The sequence below is a fragment of the Nematolebias whitei genome, chromosome 16 (genome assembly GCF_014905685.2).
Source record: "Nematolebias whitei isolate Nwh7 chromosome 16, NemWhi1, whole genome shotgun sequence".
NCBI classification, from domain to species: domain Eukaryota; kingdom Metazoa; phylum Chordata; class Actinopteri; order Cyprinodontiformes; family Rivulidae; genus Nematolebias; species Nematolebias whitei.
The window spans coordinates 39,904,319-39,927,651 of NC_056513.1; the positions used below are offsets into that span (position 1 = coordinate 39,904,319).

Sequence of the window (23,333 nt, forward strand, 5' to 3'; positions counted from 1 at the left end):
TGACAGTTTCTGACCATATGATCCTAAGGTCATTGATTTGACATCAGTTCAAGTTCACTGCACTTGTTTTGTGGAATTTTGTTTTAAGCTCACATCTGACTGCATGCAATTACAGTGTGAGAAATTTAGTATCAGTCACAAATTCATGACTGCTGTTTTTATTGTTACCAATCAGTTCATTTGGTTACTAATCAGTTCATTTTGTTATTAATCAGTTCATATTGAAGAGCTGTTTGTAACATCACACTAAATGAAGGTATTTGTGAAAAATGGTTTACCTTGGATCTAAATAAAGGAAATAGAAATAAAAAATTAGTATTAGTATAAATACAAGAAGGTCTTGTAGATGTGTATTTCAGCCTCGAAAGAATCCACAGGAAAAATATATGGGTCACAGTTTTACCGGAACTAATAAAGAGACAAGATTTTGACAGCAGAGTGGGGTGTGGCAGGTGAAGCAGCATGCAGAGAGGCAACAAACGGACCGGTGAAGCTCCCAAGTTCGCCCAGGATAACTGAAGTTGGGCTTCATGCTTTCCCATGGGCTCACCACCTGTGGGAGGGGCCAAAGAGGTCGAGTGCAATGTGGGATGGGTGGTGACCAAGGCGGGGACCCTGGCGGTCTGATCCTCGGCTACAGAAGCTGGCTATTGGGACGTGGAATGTCACCTCACTGGTGGGGAAGGAGCCTGAGCTGGTGTGTGAGGCTGAGAGGTTCCGGCTAGAAATAGTCGGACTCACCTCTACGCATGGCTCTGGCTCTGGAATCAAGTTTCCTTGAGAGGGGCTGGATACTCTTCCACTCTGGAGTTGCCCCTGGTGAGAGGTGCCGAGCAGGAGTGGGCATACTTATTGCCCCCCAACTTGGTGCCTGTGTGTTGGGGTTCACCTCGGTGAATGAGAGGGTGGCCTCCCTCCGCCTACGTGTGGGGGGACGGGTTCTGACTGTCGTTTGTGCTTATGCACAAAACGGCAGTTCGGATTATCCACCCTTTCTGGAGTCCTTTGAGGGGGTACTGGAAAGTGCACCTCCTGGAGACTCCCTTGTTCTGCTGGAGGACTTCAATGCTCATGTGGGCAATGACAGTGAGACCTGGAGGGGTATGGTTGGGAGGAACGGCCCCCCTGATCTGAACCAGAGTGGTGTTCTGTTGTTGGACTTCTGTGCTCGTCATGGATTGTCAATAACGAACACCTTGTTCAGGCATAAGGGTGTCCATATGTGCTCTTGGCACCAGGACACCCTAGGCCACAGTTCGATGATCGACTTTGTCATTGTCTCATCTGATCTGCGGCGACATGTCTTGGACACTCGGGTGAAGAGAGGGGCGGAGCATTCCACTGATCACTACCTGGTGGTGAGTTGGCTCTAATGGTGGGGGAGGATACCAGTCAGACCTGGCAGACCCAAACGTATTGTGAGGGTTTGCTGGGAGCATCTGGCAGAGTCTCCTGTGAGATGGTTTTAACTCCCACCTCCGAGAGTACTTCAAACATGTTCCGAGGGAGGTGGGGACATTGAGTCTGAGCGAACCATGTTTTGTGCCTCTATTGTTGAGGTGGCTTACCGGAGCTGCGGCCACAAGGTTGTCGGTGCCTGTTGCGGCGGCAACCCTCGAACCCAATGGTGGACCTTTTTGGCCTGTGTGACCCCGGAAGCAGCTGATGGGTACCGGCAGTCCAAGCGACATGCGGCTCGGGTGGTTGCTGAGGCAAAAACTCGGGCATGGGAGGAGTTCGGAGAGGCCATGGAGAATGACATCCGCACGGCTTCAAGGAGATTCTGGTCCACCATCCGGCGTCTCGGGAGGGAAAGCGGTATGCCACCAACGCTGTTTATAGTGGGAGTGGTGTGCTGCTGACCTCAACTCGGGATGTTGTGGGTCAGTGGGCGGAATACTTTGAAGACCTCCTCAATCCCACCGGCACGTCTTCCACTTAGGAAGCGGAGCCTGGAGACTCTGGGTCGGGCCCTCCAATCTCTGGTGCTGAGGTCACCGAGGTGGTTAAAAAGCTCCTCAGTGGCAGGGCCCCAGGGGTGGATGAGATTCGCCCAGAATTCCTTAAGGCTCTGGATGTTGTAGGGTTGTGTTGGCTTACGCGACTCTGCAAGATTTTGTGGACATCGGGGGAAGTTTCCCTGGATTGGCAGACAGGGGTGGTGGTCCCCCTATTCAAAAGGGGGGACCGTAGAGTGTGCTCCAACTACAGGGGAATCACGCTTTTAAGCCTCCCTGGTAAGGTCTACTCGGGGGTTCTGGAGAGAAGGGTCCATCGGATAGTCAAACCTCTGATTCAGGAGGAGCAGTGCGGTTTTCGTCCTGGCCGTGGAACACTGGACCAGCTCTACACTCTCAGCAGGGTCCTGGAGGGTGCGTGGGAGTTTGCCCAACCGGTCTACATGTGTTTTATGGACTTGGAGAAGGCGTTCGACTGCGTCCCTCGGGGAACCCTGTGGGGGGTACTCTGGGAGTATGGGGTACCGGGCCCTTTGATACGGGCTGTTAGGTCCCTGTATGACTCGTGTCAGAGCCTGGTCCGCATCGCCGGCAGTAAGTCGGGCTTGTTCCCGGTGAGAGTTGGACTCCGCCAAGGTTGCCCTTTTTCACCGATTCTGTTCATAACTTTTATGGACAGAATTTCTAGGCACAGCCAAGGTGTTGAGGGGATCTGTTTTGGTGGCCTTAGGATTGCATCTCTGCTTTTTGCAGATTATGTGGTCTTAATGGCTTCATCAGATCATGATCTACAGCTTTCGCTGGAGCGGTTTGCAGCCGAATGCGAAGCGGCCGGGATGAAGATCAGTTCCTCCAAATCTGAGGCCATGGTCTTGAGCCGGAAAAGGGTAGAGTGCCCTTTCTGGGTCAGGGAGGAGGTCCTACCCCAAGTGGAGGAGTTTAAGTATCTTGGGGTCTTGTTCACGAATGAGGGAAAAATGGAGCGTGAGATCGATAGGCAGATAGGTGCAGCATCAGCAGTGAAGCAGGCGCTGTACAGGTCTGTCGTGGTGAAGAGAGAGCTGAGTCAAAAGGCGAAGCTCTCAATTTACCGATCGATCTACGTTCCTACCCTCATCTATGGTCACGTGCTTTGGGTTGTGACAGAAAGAATGAGATCTCGGATACAAGCGGCCGAAATGAGTTTTCTCCACAGGGCGTCTGGGCTCTCCCTTAGAGATAGGGTGAAAAGCTCGATTATCTGGGAGGGACTCAGAGTAGAGCCGCTGCTTCTCCACGTCGAGAGGAGCCAGTTGAGGTGGCTTGGGCATCTGTTTAGGATGCCTTCTGGATGCCTCCCTGGTGAGGTGTTCTGGACACGTCCCACCGGAAGGAGGCCCAGAGGAAGACCAAGGACACGCTGGAGGGACTGTGTTTCTCGTCTGGCCTGGGAACGCCTCGGGATTCCCCTGGAAGAGCTGGCCCAAGTGGCTTGGGAGAGGGAAGTCTGGGCCTCCCTACTTAGGCTGCTACCCCCGCCACCCGACCCCGGATAAGCGGAAGAAAATGGATGGATGGATGGGCTTCATGCTGAAGTTAGACCCAACTCTGGAAGAAAGAAAAAGACTCCCATATTAACGCAAAGTGCCACATGGGGAAGGATCGGTACGGATTCCCTGGAGCGATATTGGTGGAGAGCGCTCAAAATGCTCTGTCAGAGGATGATTAAAGGTTGTTCTGTCTCCGACAACTTTGAGACAAGAAGAAAACACGGCTGCAGCATACGATAGTCGTGCTGGACAACAGATTTCTGTCCCTCGACTGCTGCAGAAAGGACAGCATGTCGTCCAGTGGACATGAAGTGGCCTCTATGCCTTTCTCTGTACAGCAGCGTTGAAAAAACTGACCACTTGATGTGAACAGCGCTGTGGTGGTTGCAGTACGTGACTCCTGAATCATACGCACTACATCTTGAGAGAGATCCATCCTCTCAAAAAGATCCGCACAGCGGCCAAACCACAGGTGCTGGCCTATTCTGATTAATTCCTGATCGTTCCTCCCGCCTGGAGGAGAGCGTCCTCCCTCCACGGCAGTTTCCACGAGCGCCCTGATAACAAATGTCGTAGGCTTGGGAACCATGATGCGTTCACGCACTTGGGGCAGAGGAGCTGCCAGTCCCTCCTCCTGAGCTCGGTTCAGAAAACCGTGATATCAGAGGGAGAGAAGAAGGTGAAAAGGCATTACGACCACAGGTTGTGAGCAGGCACGTCCACCCAGCGGTAGATCGTCCCGTGGCTCCACGATATTTATAATTGACATTGAGTGTTCTCTCGTGTTGCTACACGTCCACATACGCTGGCAGGATTTCTACCGTGTTTGAGCCATAGCTCTGGGTGGAATGTCCCAGGTCCCCGTGCCCCAAAAGACCGTCTTTGGGCATCACATCCGCCCCCTGTTCGGAATACATGAGATGTACCCACTCTAATGGAGAGCAGATAAGGTGTGTCCCACACAGCATCTGTCTCACAATGTGGCACATGGGTTGAAACGCATACATCTCCTGCCAGTATGTATGCAACAGTCACTGCTGTCTGTGTGAATAAAAAACCCTGATGATTCTGCAGCTCAAGGTCAGTGTTGAGTCACATTCAAAGATCCCGTGCGACACTCCAAAAACATTTAAAAGAGCTGCTGTGTGGAGAGCCACAGCGGTCCCACGGCTTGTTAAATGTGTGTGACGTAGGTCTGCTGATAGAAAACAGCTGATATCACTCAACCGGTTCACGTGAGTTGCACTGCTGCCACCTGTCTGTACAAGCTGCTCAGCAGCAGCAGGTGTCCAGATAACGCAGAATTAAAGCGGCTCGGGCACATAATGGAGTGTTGTTTCTCACAGTTCAGAAATTGACAATCTAGAATAAATCTCATCTTTCCAGTTCATTGGGACCAGGAAGTGATGAGAGAGGGACCTTGCGTTTTCCTCTCCTTCTGAGACTCTAGAAATTCCATTTAAAACAGAATTTCCTGAGCTTCTGCTAGAGGGGACGAAATCTGTTCATAAATGACAGAAAAAACATCACAGAGTTCCTCCACACCGGGGTTTGAGCTGAACTGCAGCGTGAATCCCGGATGAAAACGGTTCGCCCATCCTTCTGGAAGCGCGCGTTCATTGCCACCCGTTTATAAGCTATAAAGCGGGCACGCATTTATGCTGTGAAACTCACATACATGCTGATGTGAACTGGAGCGCGCTGAGTGAGAGAGAAAAAAAAAACACGCGCGTCCCCGAGTATGCAAGACGTTGTGTGTTGCTGATGCTGCGGGGAGCAGCTCATCTGAGTTGTGCTCACTTTGTGTGCAGCTGCTCCATGTAACGCTCGGGAAGCGGGTGCACGTATGAGCCGACGTGCCCTGAAGGGTCGTGTGTGTGCGTCCTCATTCATGCGACGCCTTAAGCCAGGATTGACGCGGGGGCGTGCGTTGGCACTGGTGCGGTCAGGAAGCAGCGCGCGGCATCGGTGGAGCGAGGCTACCACTGGCTCGGTCTGCAGAAACACGTTCATTCTTGGCTGCAAGTCATGTGAACTTCAGAGTGATTCCATGAGCTGCAGTATTAATTCAGAAAACCTTCTTCGAGGATGAAGGAGCAGAGCCACTGTGAGGCTTGTGAAACTGCTGACGCCGCGGGAGCGCGCGTTTGACACCACTGCAATGAAAAAACATGTGTCGCTTCTGCCGAGAGCGAGATATGTTACTGAGCTCGTACCGTGGTCTCACGTTAACGTTGACGTGAACAACGGGCGCTGAGAGTGGCGTGCGCGCTTTCATGCCGCGGGAGCGCGTATCGGCACCGCTGACAGTGAATGAAAACAACCTTAAAAAGGCTCATTCGTGATGAGTGTGTGTGATGGGGCCGCTTGTCAGATAAACCATGCTGACAGCCTGGCTAAAGGACACTTCATCATAAAATTATGTTATTTCACAGTGTCATCAACCCACCTCCAGCAACCCGACACCTGGTTACCTTCCCTTGAGCTCTGTTTGTTGTCCTGGAGGGCCCCCTGTTGGCGAAGTCCGGGAAAAAAAAAGAACTTCCGGATGCCGGGGACGTCTGACGAGAGGGGCTGGCGTAGCAGAGCTGGGGAGGCGTTGTGCAGCCGTGGAGCATCTTGAAATGATCTCTCGCTGATGAAAAGAGGACCTCTAACAAAGCTCCTGCAGCTCTCCTGAGAGGAAGGTGGAGTGACGAGCCAGGAGAACCTCTGGGACCTCGTTCTCCGGCTGCGATGCGGGGCGGCAGACAGCAAAAGAGGCGCACCGGTTGAGGATGACGTCAGCTGCCCTGTAGACGGAGCGCACTGCAGGGGCCGGCAGCATCGTTAGCAAGCAGCCGCTACGAGAGCGGAGTGAGCCGAAGGACAGAGGGCCACCGTCTCTTCCCGCCTCCGAACGTGTACGCCAACAGCGTAACGTGTTGTTCGCTGTGGCCGTGTGGAACACATGCTGGTGAGCTCAGTTGGAGAGCGGTGTCACCGTCTCAGTTATGCTAACCGGAGGCATGGGGCGCTGGTCCACCTCGACATCTTGCTCCAATAAAGCCTCCATCAGGCTCGGCTCCAGGGGGCACGAAGGGACTTTCCACTCAGTGAACCCCTGCTCTGGAGATGGGTGCGGACTGTGGAGACCGGCTCCCCCAATCTACCTGGAAAAAACCCGTCTGTGGCCTCACCCGTAGGACGTCCTGTTGGGAACACGAGGCCATATGGATCAAGACGGTGAGCCGGAATGGAACCCAGTAAACAACCTTCCCGCCGGATCATCCGAACTGGCGGGAAAGGCGTAGGACGTAAAAAAGGGTCCCTTCATGTCAGCCGCCTCCTGGGTTACGTCGGGCAACCCCTGAGGGCGCCGTCGGCCGGGAGCGGTGTGATCGCCGATGCGAAACGAGGTGGGATGGGATGAGCATTCACTCAGCCCCCCTCCACCGACACTACGCTCTCTAGGAGGGAATGAGCAGGGGGGGCTGCAGCTGAGCGCCACCTGTCCCGGAGGAACCATCCGATTCGCTCCGAGGGTCGGCGATAAGAGGAAAATTACAAGATGGCGTTGTCCAGCGTGTAGTGACCTGTCACTGAGAAATACTACTCGGTGCTTACCTTGAAATAAGACTGCTCGTCAGCTTCTCCTCGGGGAGGAGAACTCACCGGACGACCGGAGGTCGACTGCCGGGCCAAGCATCCTTAATAAAGGTTGGTCATCTACACAATTTTCCTTCTTTGTTCTTCTGACAGTGCTATTAGCTCGCTGAAGAAAAAAATGGGGAGCCAATTTCCCGCTCTTAACGTAATTTATACGGACCGGGTGGGGCCCACACAGCAGGTGGGCGTGGACTAAATTTTTCAGTGCAATGCTCCGCATAACGGGATAAACCTACTAAGCGACAGCCTTAAAGGGTGAAGCCTATACGAAATAGAACATGTTTCTTTTTATTCCTAGCTTTAAAGTGGATATTAAAGTGATTAATTTAAGTGATTGTTTAAAGTTGTTTTATATTTTATAAGGGGCAGATATAATAATTTTTTCTTCTTTCTACACTCTTTTCATTCAATGTTTTCTTTTTGATGATTTGTTTTTAATTTTGTTTCTTTTAAATGAATGAATTAAATAAAATAAAATGTTAAATGGCTTCAAACACCTGCTAAGTTCATGGTATAAACCAATAGACATGTTCCTGTTTTTAGTATTTTACATCACTTTATAATGTAGCTGTTTATGTTTTTAATATATATAATTTTCAAATCACTTTTTTTTACGATTGTCTACTGTTGTACTGATAAATTTCTCCTGGAGGGTAAACTATTTTTTGACTGCACGTATCAAGCTGAGAAATCCTTTGTTTTCTACAACTGATAGTGGTCGGTCATTAATTATGATGAAGTTTAGCAACTTCTCTGTAAACATTTGAGCTCCGTGGTTTCAGCGACGTCTTCTTCTTGTTCAGTCCGAAGCAGGCAGCCTGATTTGGGGCAGCTGCGCTCAGTCTGTCCCTCCTCGGAGACGGGCAGACTGAGCGGGGCAGATTGGACGCGGCTGGCTGGTGTCGAGTTGCCTCTTTCGGTTTGACCAAAGAGCAGCGCCCCGCTGAATCCACGGAGCTCAAACGTCCAAAGTAAAACTAACTTTACTGCGGTTTAATGTGGCGCTATGGCTCTGCAGACAGTGCACAATGCTGTCTTGTAGTGTTTCTAGTGTAAAATACTTCCACACAGCGGACATGTTTAGATGAAAAGTTTGTTAGCTGTTAGCCACAGTGCTGCTAACTCAGTCCTCACGTTGTAGCTGGCTGCAAACTATGAACTGGATTTCCTGAATGTTATTACTCTGGGCTCATGAGACACGCTGCCGTTCAGGAAATCCATTCCATAGTTTGAAGCCAACATGCATCATGGATCGGAAATATCGGCAGGAGGATCGGAAAATCGGATACGTAAATTATGCTGGTGTTGGAGGCCGATACCGATACTGGGTCGGATCTGCCCCATCCCTAGTTTAGACAGCCGCCTCAGTTGGAATAAAAATGATTTAACAATCATGTTTACATGATTGTTAAGTTTCAGGGAAGGGTCCATTATCACTCCCAGATTAGTGACTCTTTGTTTTTCTGACAGGGTTAGAGCGGAAAGGTCGATGCAGTGGTTTGTGATTGTGTCATTGGGAGGGAACAACATGACTTCAGACTTTTTTTCATTGAAACTTAAGAAGTTTAAAGCCATCCAGTCCCTGATGTCAGCCAGGCAGTCGAGCAGAGGCCGAATAGAGCATGGACCATTGTGTCTTATTTCAGGAGAAACAGGTCCAACAAGTCCAACCCTCAGCATCCTCTTCATCAGACTGTCATACAACAACAGAGTGTCTTCAGTCAGAGGCTTCTTCAGATGTGTTGTTGGACAGACGCTACAAGAGATCCTTCCTGCCCACAGCCATCAGCATCTAGAACAACTCTTTAATAAAACCAGGAGGATGAGTTACAACACCATTTACTTTCCCTCTGGGATTAATAAAGTATTTTTGAATTGAATTGAATTGTTCTGCTGGAGGTTTCTTCCTTTTAAAAGGGAGTTTTTCCTTTACACTGTTGCCATTGTGCTTGCTCAGGATAGGAGACTGTGACAAAAAGAAGATTCAACTTGTCTGCTGCTTCCTTAGATAAAGAGCTTTACTAATTGGCTTTTCTATGTATGTGAATGTTTCTGTAAAGTGCCCTGAGACAACTTTGTTGTGATTTGGCGCTATATAAAAAAAACCTGAATTGAATTGAATTGGGGCAGCACGGTGGCGCAACTGGTAGAGCTGCTGCCTCTCAGCGAGCAGGTCCCCGTTTCAAATCCCGGTCCGGAGGCCTTTCTGTGTGGAGTTTGCATGTTTTCTCCATGTATGCGTGGGTTTTCTCCGGGTACTCCGGTTTCCTCTCACAGACCAAAAACATGCATGTTAGACTGATGGTAACTCTAAATTGTCTCTAGGTGTGAGTGAGAGAGTGAATGGTTGTTTGTCTCATTTGTCTCTATGTGGCCCTGTGATGGACTGGAGACCTGTCCAGGGTGTACCCCGCCCCTTGCACAGTGATTGCTGGACATGGGCACCAGTGACCCCGTGACCCAAAATGGCAGAAGTGGGTAAAAAGATAATGGATGGATGAATTGAATTATACTGGTACTGAAAATGAACTACACTCACAGTTGTCCTTTTCTTAAACTGGGAGATTGAAACCTTTATAATCAAGTCATTTCTGCCCCTTACCTCCCTACAGTGAAAGCAGCAAAAGAACCAACATGTGGTTCCTCATGTGGCCTCATGTCCCCCAGAGCCACATGTTATTTGGCTTAAACAATGATGTAGCTACTGTGAAAATAATATTCTGCACAGCAGGAAGAGTACTATAATAATTTGTACAGGAAGTACACACTTTATATTCAAATACAACTTCACAGATTCAACTTAACTGGTCAGACCAAAGTTTTAAACTAAAATGAAATTATATTGAAAAATGAATAGCTGCTTTGGTCAACCCTTAAAAAATAACATTATGTAATATGGCAAAATGTCACTTTCAAGAATATGTGTCGTGAATGATCATGCTAAATCTATAAAGTGTAGCTCATCATCTGTGAAACTGAAGATTGACTATAACTATAATTGTGTATTGAAATTTGGTGATTTCAAAAGTTAATCAGTTGTAGATGTGCATCCAGGCTTCATTAAAATCAGGAGATATTTTGCTAAAAAACAAAAATGATTGGCTCCACCCTTTTTTTTTGCTAAAGTTTTAAGAAATATTGTGCAATGAGTAGTGTTTGATGTATTTATTGTGAATTACTTTCAGCTATAACTGTACCAAATTTGAGCACAAAACTTGTAAAACTGACTGAATTCTAGCCATAAATGTGTTTTGTAATGCCAATTGGCTGTGGCAACCATCTTAAATTTTATTAGCTTCAAACAACTATAGTGAGTATTTCCTGAATGTTTCACTGAAATCTGTCCAGTAGTTCAAAATATACTCGAATATTATTGTTTATTGTTATTATTGTTGTACTATATATATATTGAATATACTTGGCTAACAAACATTCAGAGTCAATTTCAAAAACTTACCGGTAATTAGAAAATGTTCAAGATTATGCACATTTTTAGCACTCAGAGTGCGCTTCGGAGAACATTCTTAGCTACTACCAATTCAAATTTTAGGTCAATATCTGTAAAACTGACTGAATTACATTTATTTTTGTTTGCTGTGGCAGGCATCTTGAGTCATTTCACCAAAAGATAATTAGTTGTAGATATACGTCCGATATGGCTATTTTCAGTGGTTTGTAAGATATTTTGCTAACAGAACAGACAGTCAATGGCACAAACACGGACCTAGGCATAAACAGTATCATTCACGTTTACCTTTCTGCAGGAGATGATTTCAAACTACCATCAGAGCAGAGCAGGAGGTTTGAGATATTGATCTGACATTTGGTATGGTTATAGCTGAGAGTTGTTTATATTCCTGATGTAAATTAAACATTCAAGATGGCTGCCTTTGCTAAAAGGGAAAAAAATATGATAACTCAGATATTTTAAAACATATTGAGCTGAAATCTGGTGTGGTGGTACCGGACAGCGATGCACAACACATTCTGAATTCAAAGCTAAAAATTCAAGATGGATGCAAAAGATAATTTCAAATGGATACAACTCAGAGGTTTTTAGAGTTATTTAGCTGAAATTTGGTGTAGTAGCCGACAACATTCCCTAAAACTCTGATTGCAAATCAAATATCCAAGATGGCCACCTTAGCTAAAAAATACTATATATCTGTCATTTTTAGAGATTTTAAGCTCAAGTTTGGTGTGTTGGTAGCTGAGAGTAATGCCCAAAAAACACTGTATTCAAGTAAAAAAAATCCAAGATGGCCACCACAGCTACATTTAAATAACTCAGCTCCTTTTACACATAACGAGCTGAAATTTGGTGAGGTTATAGCTAAGAACGTTACCCAAAACATATTGGACCAAGTCAAAAATCCAAGATGGCCACCATAGCTTAAAAGAAAAAAATAGTTTAACTTAATTTTTTTTTTTTTTTTGCCATATTGAGCTGAAATTTGGTGTAATGTTAGTAGAGATCAAACCCAACACATAGTACTGTCAAATCAAACATTTAACATGGCTGCAATGTGGCAGTTCTCGTCAAAGTTTCTCCAAGAACTTTCCAGTTATCATTACAGCTCTTTTGCTCTCTACCCTGCATGCATCAGATTAAAATCTATCAGAGCCAAAACATCCATCCATCCATTATCTTTTACCTCCATCGTCCTTTTTGGGTAATGGGGTCACTGCTGCTCATGTCCAGCAGTTACTGTGTGAGAGGTGGGGTCCACCCTGGACAGGTCTCCAGTCCATCACAGGGATGCATGGAGACAAACGAGACAAACAACCATTCATTCTCTCATGCACACCTAGGAACAATTTAGAGTTACCAATCAGCCTAACATGCATGTTTTAGGTCTGTGGGAGGAAACTGGAGCACCCGGAGAAAACCCATGCATGCACGGAGAGAACATGCAAACTCCACACAGAAAGGTCCTGGGCTGGGTTTTGAACCGGGAAGACCTGCTCGCTGAGAGGCAGCAGCTCTACCAAATGTGCCACCGTGCTGCCCCCGAGCCAAGACACTTCTATGCAAATTCTCTGTCTGAAGAGGAATAATGTCTAAACTTCCTAATCGCTCCTTGATCTGATTCCTCACCTATATCACAGCTCTCTCCGGTGTACCCCTGCTCACAGATGCAGCTCTCTCCATCCTCTGTCTTCTGACACTGGCCATGCAGACAGGGGAGCCCCCGGCAGGAACCTGTGGACGCTTCATGGATATTACACAGCGCACCTCCATATCCCTTCTCACAACCACACCTGTAAGTTTGTGTGTCCAACACTACACATACACCCTTCGCACACCTTGAAAGAAATGCAGAGAAAGAAACACGTAAATACTGAGTATGATTTATAAACTCTATATGGACCATGTTATATTTAAAATGAATAAAGAAGAACTTTCGAGAAAAGAAACATGTTCTCATTCAAGTTCTTGATGGTCAAGGTCTAATATTTCTTGTAGCATCAGAATGAACTGCACTCACTTGTTGCCCTCACATGGGTTGACACCAGTTGCCGTGGTGACAACATCCACTCCACTAAGACCTCCTGTGATTGGTTGGTCACAGTGTTGTCCTGTCCAACCAGGCTGGCAGCGACACTGGGGACCCTGTGAGACCAAAAGTAATCTCTTTATCCAATTGTTTGTAAAATGAAAATGCAGAAAAAAAAGAATTAAAAGCTGAGCATAAATGCATATTATCCAAAAAATGAGTTTGAACATGTGAGAAACAAGCTTTGGCTCCCCAAAAACATTGGTCCTGAAAAGGTAGGTGTGTAAACCTGAACAATTTCTAAAAGGGTAACAAAACCCAGACACAAACACAAAATATATTTCATCACAATCAGACACAAAGATACATGACATGAAATGTTGTCTACTGACATGCAAAACTTGCATGAGTCCTGCATTGTAAGACACTGTGTTTGTACCTGTGTAGTGTAAGTTTGTAGGATTTGTGGCTTTGTCCCTGGTGTTGTGTCTTATGTCCACTGGTGATGATCTGTCTGTTATGTAAGTACCCGCTGTTTATTTTGCTGCCCTGTCAGCTCTTTTGTTTTGTTAATACATTCTTTATTTTTCACTATCCTGAGTCCTCGCCTGCTTGCCTGTACCACTGGGTTCACCAGCACCAGCCTTTTGTAACAGAATGCCAAGACCAAGCATGAACCCAGCAGGCAAGCATTTTCTTTCTGGACCCTCTGATGAGGACTATCTGCAGCTCTGCAAAAAACCCAGAGGGATGTGGAAACGGCCACCTCATGTAATTTGTGGTTAAAGATGGGTGGCCACAGAGGACATGTTAACTGAATATATCTGTCTCCCTAGCCTGTTTGACTCCCATAGTATGGAGGAGTTCTTGGACGAGGTGCTGGAGGAAAAGAGCTGGTTGGAGTCGCTCCTCTGACCATCTGGTGCCTTAACCTCCACCAGTCTTAGCCCACTACCTGAGTCAACCGAGGGATCAGATCCTCGCCACATCCTGTCACCAGAGTCCTCGCCCCGGATGTCTGAGAGAGAGACTGAGCCCAAAGAGGAGCTCTGGTTCGCTCCTGGCCCTGAACCACATAGAAGAGGTCGACGGCAGAAAGGGTCCAGAATCACAGCTCCACAGTCAGGCTCTGTCCCAGTGCCTGACTCTGTCCCAGTTCCAGTGCCTGACTCTGTTTCAGTCTTAGATCCAGACTCATCAGTTCCGTGTGTCTCCGGGGGGCTGGTACTGACGCCCCACCCCTGAGATTCCCTGTGGGGGTTGGGCCAGAAGTCCATCACCTCCTTGTGTCTCCATGGGGGTTGGTACCAATGCCCCATCCCTGAGTTTCCCTGTGGAGGGTGGCCCAGAAGCCCCATCACCTCCTTGTGTACCTGTGAGGGCTGGTCCCAATGCCCCACCTCTGTGGGTCTCTGTGGAGGTTGGACTAGATGCCCCATCACTTCCTTGTGTCTCAGTAAAGGCCAGTCCTACACTTTGCCGTTGTCACACGCTTCACCTTGGTCCTTTGCCTCAGTCCTTCGCCTCACCTTGGTATGGTATAAAGTTTATTCATTTTAAAAAATACAAAAAAATTCATAACAATATAAAAAATACAAGAGATTTAAAATGAAAGGCAGCAGAAGAAGAAAAAAATCTTATTATATCTGCCCCTTTTTTCAAACAATTAGTTCAATCACAATAATTTTCAAGTAACAGAACAAAATGAATAACTCTTTAATTTTTCTAATTCTAATACAGAAAACACATTAAGCTACTTTATATATTTTTTTTAACAATTCAGCTTTTATCTTTTTCTTTTTTCTCTTTTTTTCTCTTTTTCTTTTTTCACTTTTTTCTCCTTTTTTTCTTTCTTTTTTTTTTTTTCCTTTTTTCTTTGATCTTTTTCTTAAATGTTCACATTGACTTGACATTTTTCACATCACTCTCTAGACCATTCCACAATCCAACTCCTTGGATTGAGGTAGACCTTCCCTTCAGACTAGTTCTGAATTTTGGTTTGACAAATATCTCTATCCCCTTAAGATTATAACAACTTTGTCTTTTAACAACATTTCTTTGGATATTTAATGGTAATGTGTTATTTTGAGCCCTATACATAACTGATAAAATACTGTAATCTACCAAATCATGGAACTTCAATAAGTTCAGTTGATAAAATAATGTGCTTGATGGGTGACTGTAATGCTTTCTGGTGATAATTCTTACAGCTCTTTTCTGTCAAATAAAAATAGGTTTTGTAAAAGTTTTACATGCTTTCCCCCAAATATCAATGCAATAGATTAAGTGTGGAACAATGATTGTGTTATACAACATGTACAGAGCTTTATCATTTAATAATTCCCTGACTTTGTATAGTACTGCAATAGATTTAGATATTTTTGTTCTTACAGAATTGATGTGATTTTTCCATGTTAGCTGTTCATCAATGATTACACCCAAAAATTTCATCTCATTAACTCTACAAATCTCAACACCCTAAATTTTAAATGGATCGTCAACAGTTCTCTTTTTGTTAATAAATATCATGTAATTAGTTTTATCTAAATTTAATGATAATTTATTAATTTTAAACTAAGTTTGTATTTTATCAAATTCTGTCTTCATCAATTCCAACATCCGTTTTACATCTTTACCCAAACAAAAAAATGTGGTGTCATCTGCAAAAAGGACACATTTAAGGAGTCCTGATACATTCACTAAGTCATTCACATATAAAATAAATAACTTTGGTCCAAGTACAGAGCCTTGAGGAACTCCACACGTGATATTGCACAGGTCAGATGTTACACCATTTATTTGTACAAACTGTTTCCTATCTTTTAAATAGCTAGATACCCAGTGTAATGCTGGTCCTCTTATACCATATTTATTTAATTTTTCAAGGAGAATAGTGTGGTCAATAGTATCAAATGCTTTTTTTAAATCAACAAAAATACTAACACAATACTGTTTTTGATCGACAGCAGTAGTTATTTGTTCTATTATTTCCATGAGAGCCATTGATGTAGAGTTTTTTGCTCTAAACCCATACTGACTGCTACTTAGAATGTTTTGTTTAGTAATAAATTTATCTAATCTGGTCACAAACAGTTTTTCTAGAATTTTTGAGAACTGTGGTAATAAGGATATTGGTCTGTAATTATTGAACACACATTTATCACCATTTTTAAAGAGAGGAACTACCTTAGCTACTTTCATATTGTCTGGAAATATTCCTTTTGAAAATGATAAATTACAAATATATGTAAACGGCTCGATAACATAACTCAGTATGTCCTTTACAAACATCATATCCATGTCCACCCAGTCTTTTGATCTCTTATCTGTAAGATTCTTTACAACATTCATTATTTCTTCTTTGTCAGTTCCATTAAGAAAAATACTGTTGTCACAACTTATAACTGAATGGTTCACATTATTGTCTACTTTTGGTATTTTAGCTGCAAGGCTTGATCCAACGTTCACAAAATGATGATTTAATCCATTTACAATTTCATTTTCATCATGGATTTCATCGTCATCCTTCAAAAAATATTGTGAAATACCTGTTTTTGCTTTATGACTTTTCAGAACACTTTGTATTACTCGCCATGTTATCCTGATGCATGCTCAATAATCCAGGTAGAAAAATCTAAAAAAGTTAAATCTGGTCCTCTGGACATTCAAAAAAACAAAACAAAGCAAAACAACAAAAAAATGTAGAAACGTTTCGTCTCTCATCCTGAGGACTTCCTCAGTCTGAGGTGCTGTATTCAGCTCAGTCTCTTAAATAGCACCTTCTCAGAGTGGATCAACCAGTTTGCTGCTGACAACCAAAACCAGCTGCTCACATGCTCAAGAAGGACCATCAGCCTAACAATGGATCATTAGCACCTGATGGCTGTTTACTGTTCACAGAGGGCTGAGTGATACTAGCAATCACAGCATTGTAAGAGGGGGACAGTTGAACCTGGAGGCTCCACCCCTGTTTAATGATGGACGGTTTCTTTTCACAAAGATGGCCTCCTTTACTCCTCTCTCAAACCATCGTTCCTCTCTGTCCAGGATGTGAACATCTTCATCCCTGAAAGAGTGACCTCTGACCTGGAGATGAGTGTAGACCTCAGAGTCCTGGCCTGATGATGTTGATCTTCTGTGCTGGTCCATCCTTTTGGCCAGTGGCTGTTTAGTTTCCCGATGTAAGACTGATCACCCTCCTGACACTGAACAACATACACAACATTACTCTGTTTGTGCCGGGGGACTGGATCTTTGGGATGAACCAGTCTTTAATGTATTTTGGGGTTTAAAAGCCACTGGGACGTTATGTTTAGAAAATAATTGTCTCAGTTTCTCTGATACTCCCTCAACATATGGAATGACCACTGGTCTGGGTCTGGGTTCCTCCTTTTCACCTGATGGCTGACTGGAGTCCTGTTTGGGTTTCTTCTTTCAGGAAGGCCCAGTTAGGATATCCACATTGCTCTAGAGCCTGTCTTGTGTGGGATTTCTCCTTCTGCCTGGCTCCCGAGCTAGTGGGGACGCTGTCTGCTCTGTGGTACAGAGTCCTGATGACTCCTAACTTGTGCTCCAAAGGGTGATGGGAGTCAAACTGCAAATACTGGTTTGTGTGGGTGGGTTTGTGGTACTCCTCAGTTTGCAAATGTCCTCTATCAGAGACTGAGACCTCACAGTCCAAGAAAGCCAACCTGCCGTTTTTTCCTCTTCTCGTGTGAACTTGATGTATTTATCCACAGAGTTGATGTGGTCAGTAAAATGTTGGACTTCCTGAGATTTGATTTTAACCCAGGTGTCGTCAACATACCTGAACCAATGACTTGGTGGTGTCCCTGAAAAGGACGTCAAGGCTCTCTTTTCTACCTCCTCCATGTACAGGTTGGCAACAATAGGAGAAACTGGAGACCCCATAGCACACCCATGTTTCTGCCTATAATATTGCTCCCCATATGTGAAGTAGGTTGACAGCAGGCACAGTTTCAAGAGTTGACACAGTTGTTCTGTGGAAAGCGTGGTCCTGCTGCTCAGAGTGGTGTCTGATTTTAATTTTAAACTGACCACCTCTACTGCATCATCAACAGGAATGCACGTAAAGAGTGATGTGACATCAAAAGAGACCATTGTTTCATCAGTCTCCATGATGACATCCCTCACCTTGTCCACAAAGTCCATGGTGTTCTGTATGTGGTGTTCTGAGCTGCCAACTAAACTTTAGTTTCTACATTTTTTTGTTGTTTTGCTTTGTTTTGTTTTTTTGAATGTCCAGAGGACCAGATTTAACTTTTTTAGATACTCGCCATGTTGCTTTCATATCACCATTACTTTTATTTAATAAATCACTATAATATTCCTTCTTGTGTTTCCTTATAATCCCTACTAATTTATTTTTATACTTCTTATATTTTTCTTCGGCCTCTTGTGTTCTCAATTTCAAGAAACATGTATACAAAAATTTTTTTTTTTACAAGCATTTGTCAACTCGTTCGTCATCCATGGTTGGTCAACAACATTTCTCTTTGTATAATTATTTTGCACACAATTCTTTTCATACATAGCTCCTAAAATATTCATAAACTCATCATATGATCTGTTAAACCTTGGTCCTTCCTTTGCCTTGGCCCTTTGCCTCATCTAAGCTCCTTGCCTAGACCAGGCTCCTTGCCTGACCTGTTCCAGGGTTTTGGACATGGCCTGCTTTGGGTCTAGAAACCATCTGAACTTTTTATTTTCTGGTTTTGTTCTTAGTGTGTGTTTCCTGTATTGGTTCCCCTTATGTGTTTCATCATGCCCTCTGGCCTGTTTTCCCCCTCCTCCCACTGAAGTTTTTGAGAGGTGGGCTCCTGGACATCTGGAGATGCCCTGTGATGGGGTGGGGATACTGTAGGATTTGTGGTTTTGTCCCTGATGTTGTCTTATGTCCACTGGTGATGATCTGTCTGTTATGTAAGTACCTCCTGTTTATCCATGTTTTTTTTTTTTTTCTGTCTGTGCTCCGGTGAAGTCAGACATGTCTCCCGGTGCTCCGTCCAACAACCCCCCTTCCGCCCTACCACCCCCCCCCCCCCCCCCCCCCCAACCCGGCGCTTCCCTGCTTGCACTCTTTTGTCTTGTGAACCCTTAAAGAGACACTTTTTTTCCTGCATACCTTCCTAATTCGAAGGATTTGATCAGCTGGTCTCTCAACAATATTGATCAACTTCTCCCGACAGGAGTCAGAGTAAGGAGGACCCTCTTACCTTGACAGAAACAAATTGGATTCATGATGACAACTAGAATTCTGCTGTTTGGCTTGGTGAAATCTGGATTGTCTACAAATTTGTGTGGATGTGTTGAAGCTTGGCAGCACTCAGACTGAATTATGTGCAGCTGTGTCAGAAAGCTGGAACAGACTGTTATCAGGACTGTGAACTTTCTGGCAGCAACCATGAACGGTGGGAATAATCTTGAAGAAAGCTATGAACTCGACTTTTGGCGTAAGGAATCAATTTGGCTGTTTGGATTTTCCATCAGAGAACTGTAACAGTGAAAATTTTAAAAGGCAGAAAAAGCAATTCATGAGTTCTGCCTGACCCAAACTGTGGCCTTGACGGCGGACTTATCTCAACTCCTGGAATGTTTTGAAAAAAACAAAGATGCTTTGCCTGTCTCCTCACCCCTCCCTTCCCCAAGGTCGTGGACATGTGACGGAATCTCAACCGAGCTGATGATGAATAACACCTCTTATTGTCGTAGTTTGCGGTTAGGAGCGAACCCAGAGTGCAGAACAGGGACTCAACTCGGCAGATATACAAAAATATGTTTTAATGGTAAATAAAAGTACAAAATAAACAAGCTGACGGGGCAGCAAAACTTACATGAATAAGGAAGGAGGCAATGGTAAAAGTACAAAATAAACAAGCTGACGGGGCAGCAAAACTTACATGAACTAGGCACGGGGAACTCAGGCGACAAGAGAGACACGGGGAACTCGAGGGACCAGGAAGACTCAGGGAAAGACTCAGGACAAGACTCAGGACAAGACTCAGGACAAGACTCAGAAGACCCAAGGGAGAGTACCAACGAAGACGACCCGACAAAGGACAAGACAGAATAGGACTGCTTAAATACTGGGAGAAGACGAGACATGATGACAAACAGCTGGGACGAGACACAGGTGGCAACAATGGAAACTAATGAGGAAGCACGAGGAAAACAGACACAAACCGGGCCACAGAAAAGTACCATCCTTACACTTATCTGGACAATGGATGAGAAGGGGGGCTCTGGACTCTGCTACAACCTTCCCTTAAAATTCAATGTCTTCACCGGCCTATATGTAAATGTATCACATCTATTTATATGCTATGCTGTGGTAAGTTTTTTGATGCCTCAAATTGTGCCCTGTCTAGGACAAAGTGTGAGAGATCTTTTTTTATACCATCTCTCCTCATGTTTTTCTCCACTTTTCTCATCTAAGCAAAAATATTATTCTGAATAAGGATAAAAGGGCCACACTTTTTATAGTAGCAGCTTTGTGCACTACGTCCATCTTTCGGACGACTGTACGCACATGTTCTCGTTGTGTCTCTGTGCAATGATAATAAAGCTTATTACTCTGATTCTTTATTTTGCTGCTCTGTCAGCTCTTTTGCTTTGTTAATAAATTATTTATTTTTCATTGGCCTGAGTCTTCGCCTGCTTGCCTGCACCACTGGGTTAATCACCACCAGCCTTTTGTGACAAAGTCACTGTGTTTGTACCTCTGCAGTGTAATTCGTTGTGTTTGTACCTGTGCAGTGATAGGTTGGCATATGCCGTGCAGGCAGTAAAGTTTGAGGCAGGGCTGACAACCTGGAACTACTCCTGGTTTCATGTGGCTGCGGGTAAAATCCTGCAACTCATGGTTGATGTAAAGATTTCTGATGCAGCCGTGGAAACTGGATGTGTTGAACGTCTGAGAGGGAAGTCCAACAGAGGATGGAATCACCTCCTCAGGCATACCTAGACAGACAGACAAACTGAATTTCTGGACCAGTCACAGCATGTTACCCCCTTCCTGCTCCTTATGTCATACCTCCCACATAAAGAGGGGCCTCCCCTGTGGCTGACTTGCTGCGTCCGTGACTGTCCAGGCTCGTCGGCTCTCCTCCATCCACTGACAGGTTTACCATCCGATCAAAGGTCACCAGCTCAACCGTGTGGAAATGTCCATCATTTACTGTTTCAGCACTGATCATAGGGGATGAAACATACGCATTTCATATAAACACCAAACTGTAAACAGGAAAACTATTAAACAACCCTGACAGAAAGATTTCAGACATTGTGATAAACACTCAAGCTCTGTTGCAATGTGCAAACTAAACTGTTTCCATGAACTGACTACATTCTAAATCCATTGAGCTGCGTTCCAGAGTGTGAAGTTAATTTTGTTATGTAACACAATGCAGTGGAGTTTTAAAACTGCAGACCACGGTTTGTAAAACATCAAGGAGCTGCAGTGAATATAGTTGACGTTATTAATAGCAATAATTTGTTGACATCCATGTTTTTACTAGTTAGTTGTCTTTTAATTTCCCTACTTTAATACTTAACTTTTTTCCTTTCTTTTCCTTAATTAATGTGAGACTCGGCTCAACCTGAGCTCAGTATTAAACTGTCATGGAGGACGAAACAGTGTTTGAGGATGCAACAGTCAAGACAAAACAAGTTTCGAAAGGCTGAAAGTGTCTAAAGTCCAAGAGTACTTCAAGCTAGCTGACACTGAAACGGTTGTTTGAACCTTCTGCAAGGTTTCCCATCTAACTACAGCTGAAAACCAGTCACACAGAGCTGACAAATTAAAAAGACTTTTTTAGTCTCCTAATCGCAGCCTGTGAAGTTACAAAGTTTGGCTTTCTGCTACATTTTCCACTGAAGAAATGTGGGGAAACTTTTAAACTAAAAGCTGTGTTCATCTTTATGCAGGTTCTGACTGGTGTCGTGTCCAGTTGTTCCTTGAAATTTTTTGTTGCATTGTCTTTTTAAACTTGTTGTTTTAGGGACCTGTATTTTTAGTAAAAAAGTTAAAAGAAATGATTGTGCTCTCTTTTTATCCATTGGAACATGGACTTTGATGTCTCAAATGTTACCCTGCTGGGAAACAGATCATACTCAGTTTTTTTAACTTATTTACAGTTATGGAGTGAGACAGGCCATGCTCACCAGTAGATTGTTATATCTCACAGGTGTGATAATAATTCTGCCCCGTCAATGCATTCTGCTGGTTTTAGCTCACTGATATTTCCACTATACTAACACTGGATCTGACCTGATCTTATTTAATACAGGAACAGCATGGAGGAAAGCCTGCTGTGTCCATCAGTGGATATTTGCTGTTGAAAACTGTATTCTTAAAACTAAAATTAGAAGACACATATGGTAAATGGACTGTACTTATATAGCGCCTTTCTATTTTATCAAGACACTCAAAGCTCTTTACAACAATCTGTGCCTCATTGACCCATTCATACAGCTCTATACTAGATCTCTACAAAGATAATTGAACAAATCATTCTAAAGAGACTAATCGGAGCTTTATCACATTCAGACACTGATGAGACACACATCAGAGGCAACGAGGGGTTCAGTGTCTTGCCCAGGGACACTTCGGCATGTGACTGCTGGTGGAATTAAACCGCCAACTCTTGCATTGGAGGACGACTGCTCTAACCACTCAGCCACAGGAACAACATTGTAGGCTTTTTTTTTTCGAGTCTGTAGTTATACTTGGCTCACCCATTGGTGGACCTTATTTACTTAATCATGTGACTTCAATAAAGGCTGTTTCTATTCTATTCTATTCTGAACCTAATGGTTGGGGTTTTAAAGTAAAATGGTAAATGAATATGCAAGCACCACTTTTTCAGTTTGATAATTTTTAGATTTTTTTTCTTCCATTTAACATTATTAAAGAACTATTATTTCAAATCATATCAGAAATCCAATACAGAAAGCTGCGTACCTTTTTGTCAGTTTTGCTTTACACAATTAAAATTTAAAATAGTCTATTTTCGCATAGGGTGGATGTGGGTGTGGGGTATAGGTGTCTGTTTCTCTGATTTAATATTAAACAGCCGAGTTTTCATAAGACACAACACTGACCTGCAGGGGAGGGGGAAAAACAAGTTTGTGGACATAAAGCAACAAAATAAATATCAAGCAGCATATGGCCTGTCTTAGTCTGCTAAACATGTGACACATTGCAAGATTGGAATGGTTAGTGATTCATGAAACAAATGTTCACCCCACTAACATTTACGCTCTGGAACTGCTACTGCTGAAGTGGGTTCTTGTTTCTGCTTATGTGTGTGCTACCTATAAATGGTGGTGGCAGGTTGGTTCCCAGGGTCATATGTGACCCTAACATGACCCTGATGGAGCTCCACAGCAATTGGCTCATCATCGCCATTATACAGCAGGATGCCATTGTCCTCTGCTGTGGACACCTGAAACATGAAAATAAATAAAATGAAAGGCCTTGAAGGAATGCTTGTCACCAACAGCTGTTCATGCAAAAGTTTTAAACTGAAATCTTCTTAAGTTAAAGTCAAACATCCACCATTATAATCCCAAATGCGTTCACTATCATAGAATATTGTGGTTATATGTTTTTTCACATTTGGGCCATGCAAGTGTCAAAAAAACCACCTTAAACAAACAAAGCACTCATGGAAACACCC

At 44.3% G+C, this 23,333-nt stretch overlaps 1 protein-coding gene across 1 annotated transcript in view; it reads right to left on the minus strand.

Annotated features, from left to right (window-relative positions):
- The window catches only part of LOC119422513 (slit homolog 1 protein), a 285,059-nt gene that overhangs the window by 33,947 nt on the left and 227,779 nt on the right, over positions 1-23,333 (minus strand). Inside the window, exons 24-28 of the mRNA XM_037689889.1 lie at positions 22,969-23,099; positions 20,687-20,841; positions 20,402-20,613; positions 12,625-12,749; positions 12,234-12,442 (exon numbers count right to left, since the gene is read on the minus strand). Of these exons, the coding sequence (XP_037545817.1) occupies positions 12,234-12,442; positions 12,625-12,749; positions 20,402-20,613; positions 20,687-20,841; positions 22,969-23,099 (832 nt within the window). The remainder of the gene's footprint in view (positions 1-12,233; positions 12,443-12,624; positions 12,750-20,401; positions 20,614-20,686; positions 20,842-22,968; positions 23,100-23,333) is intronic.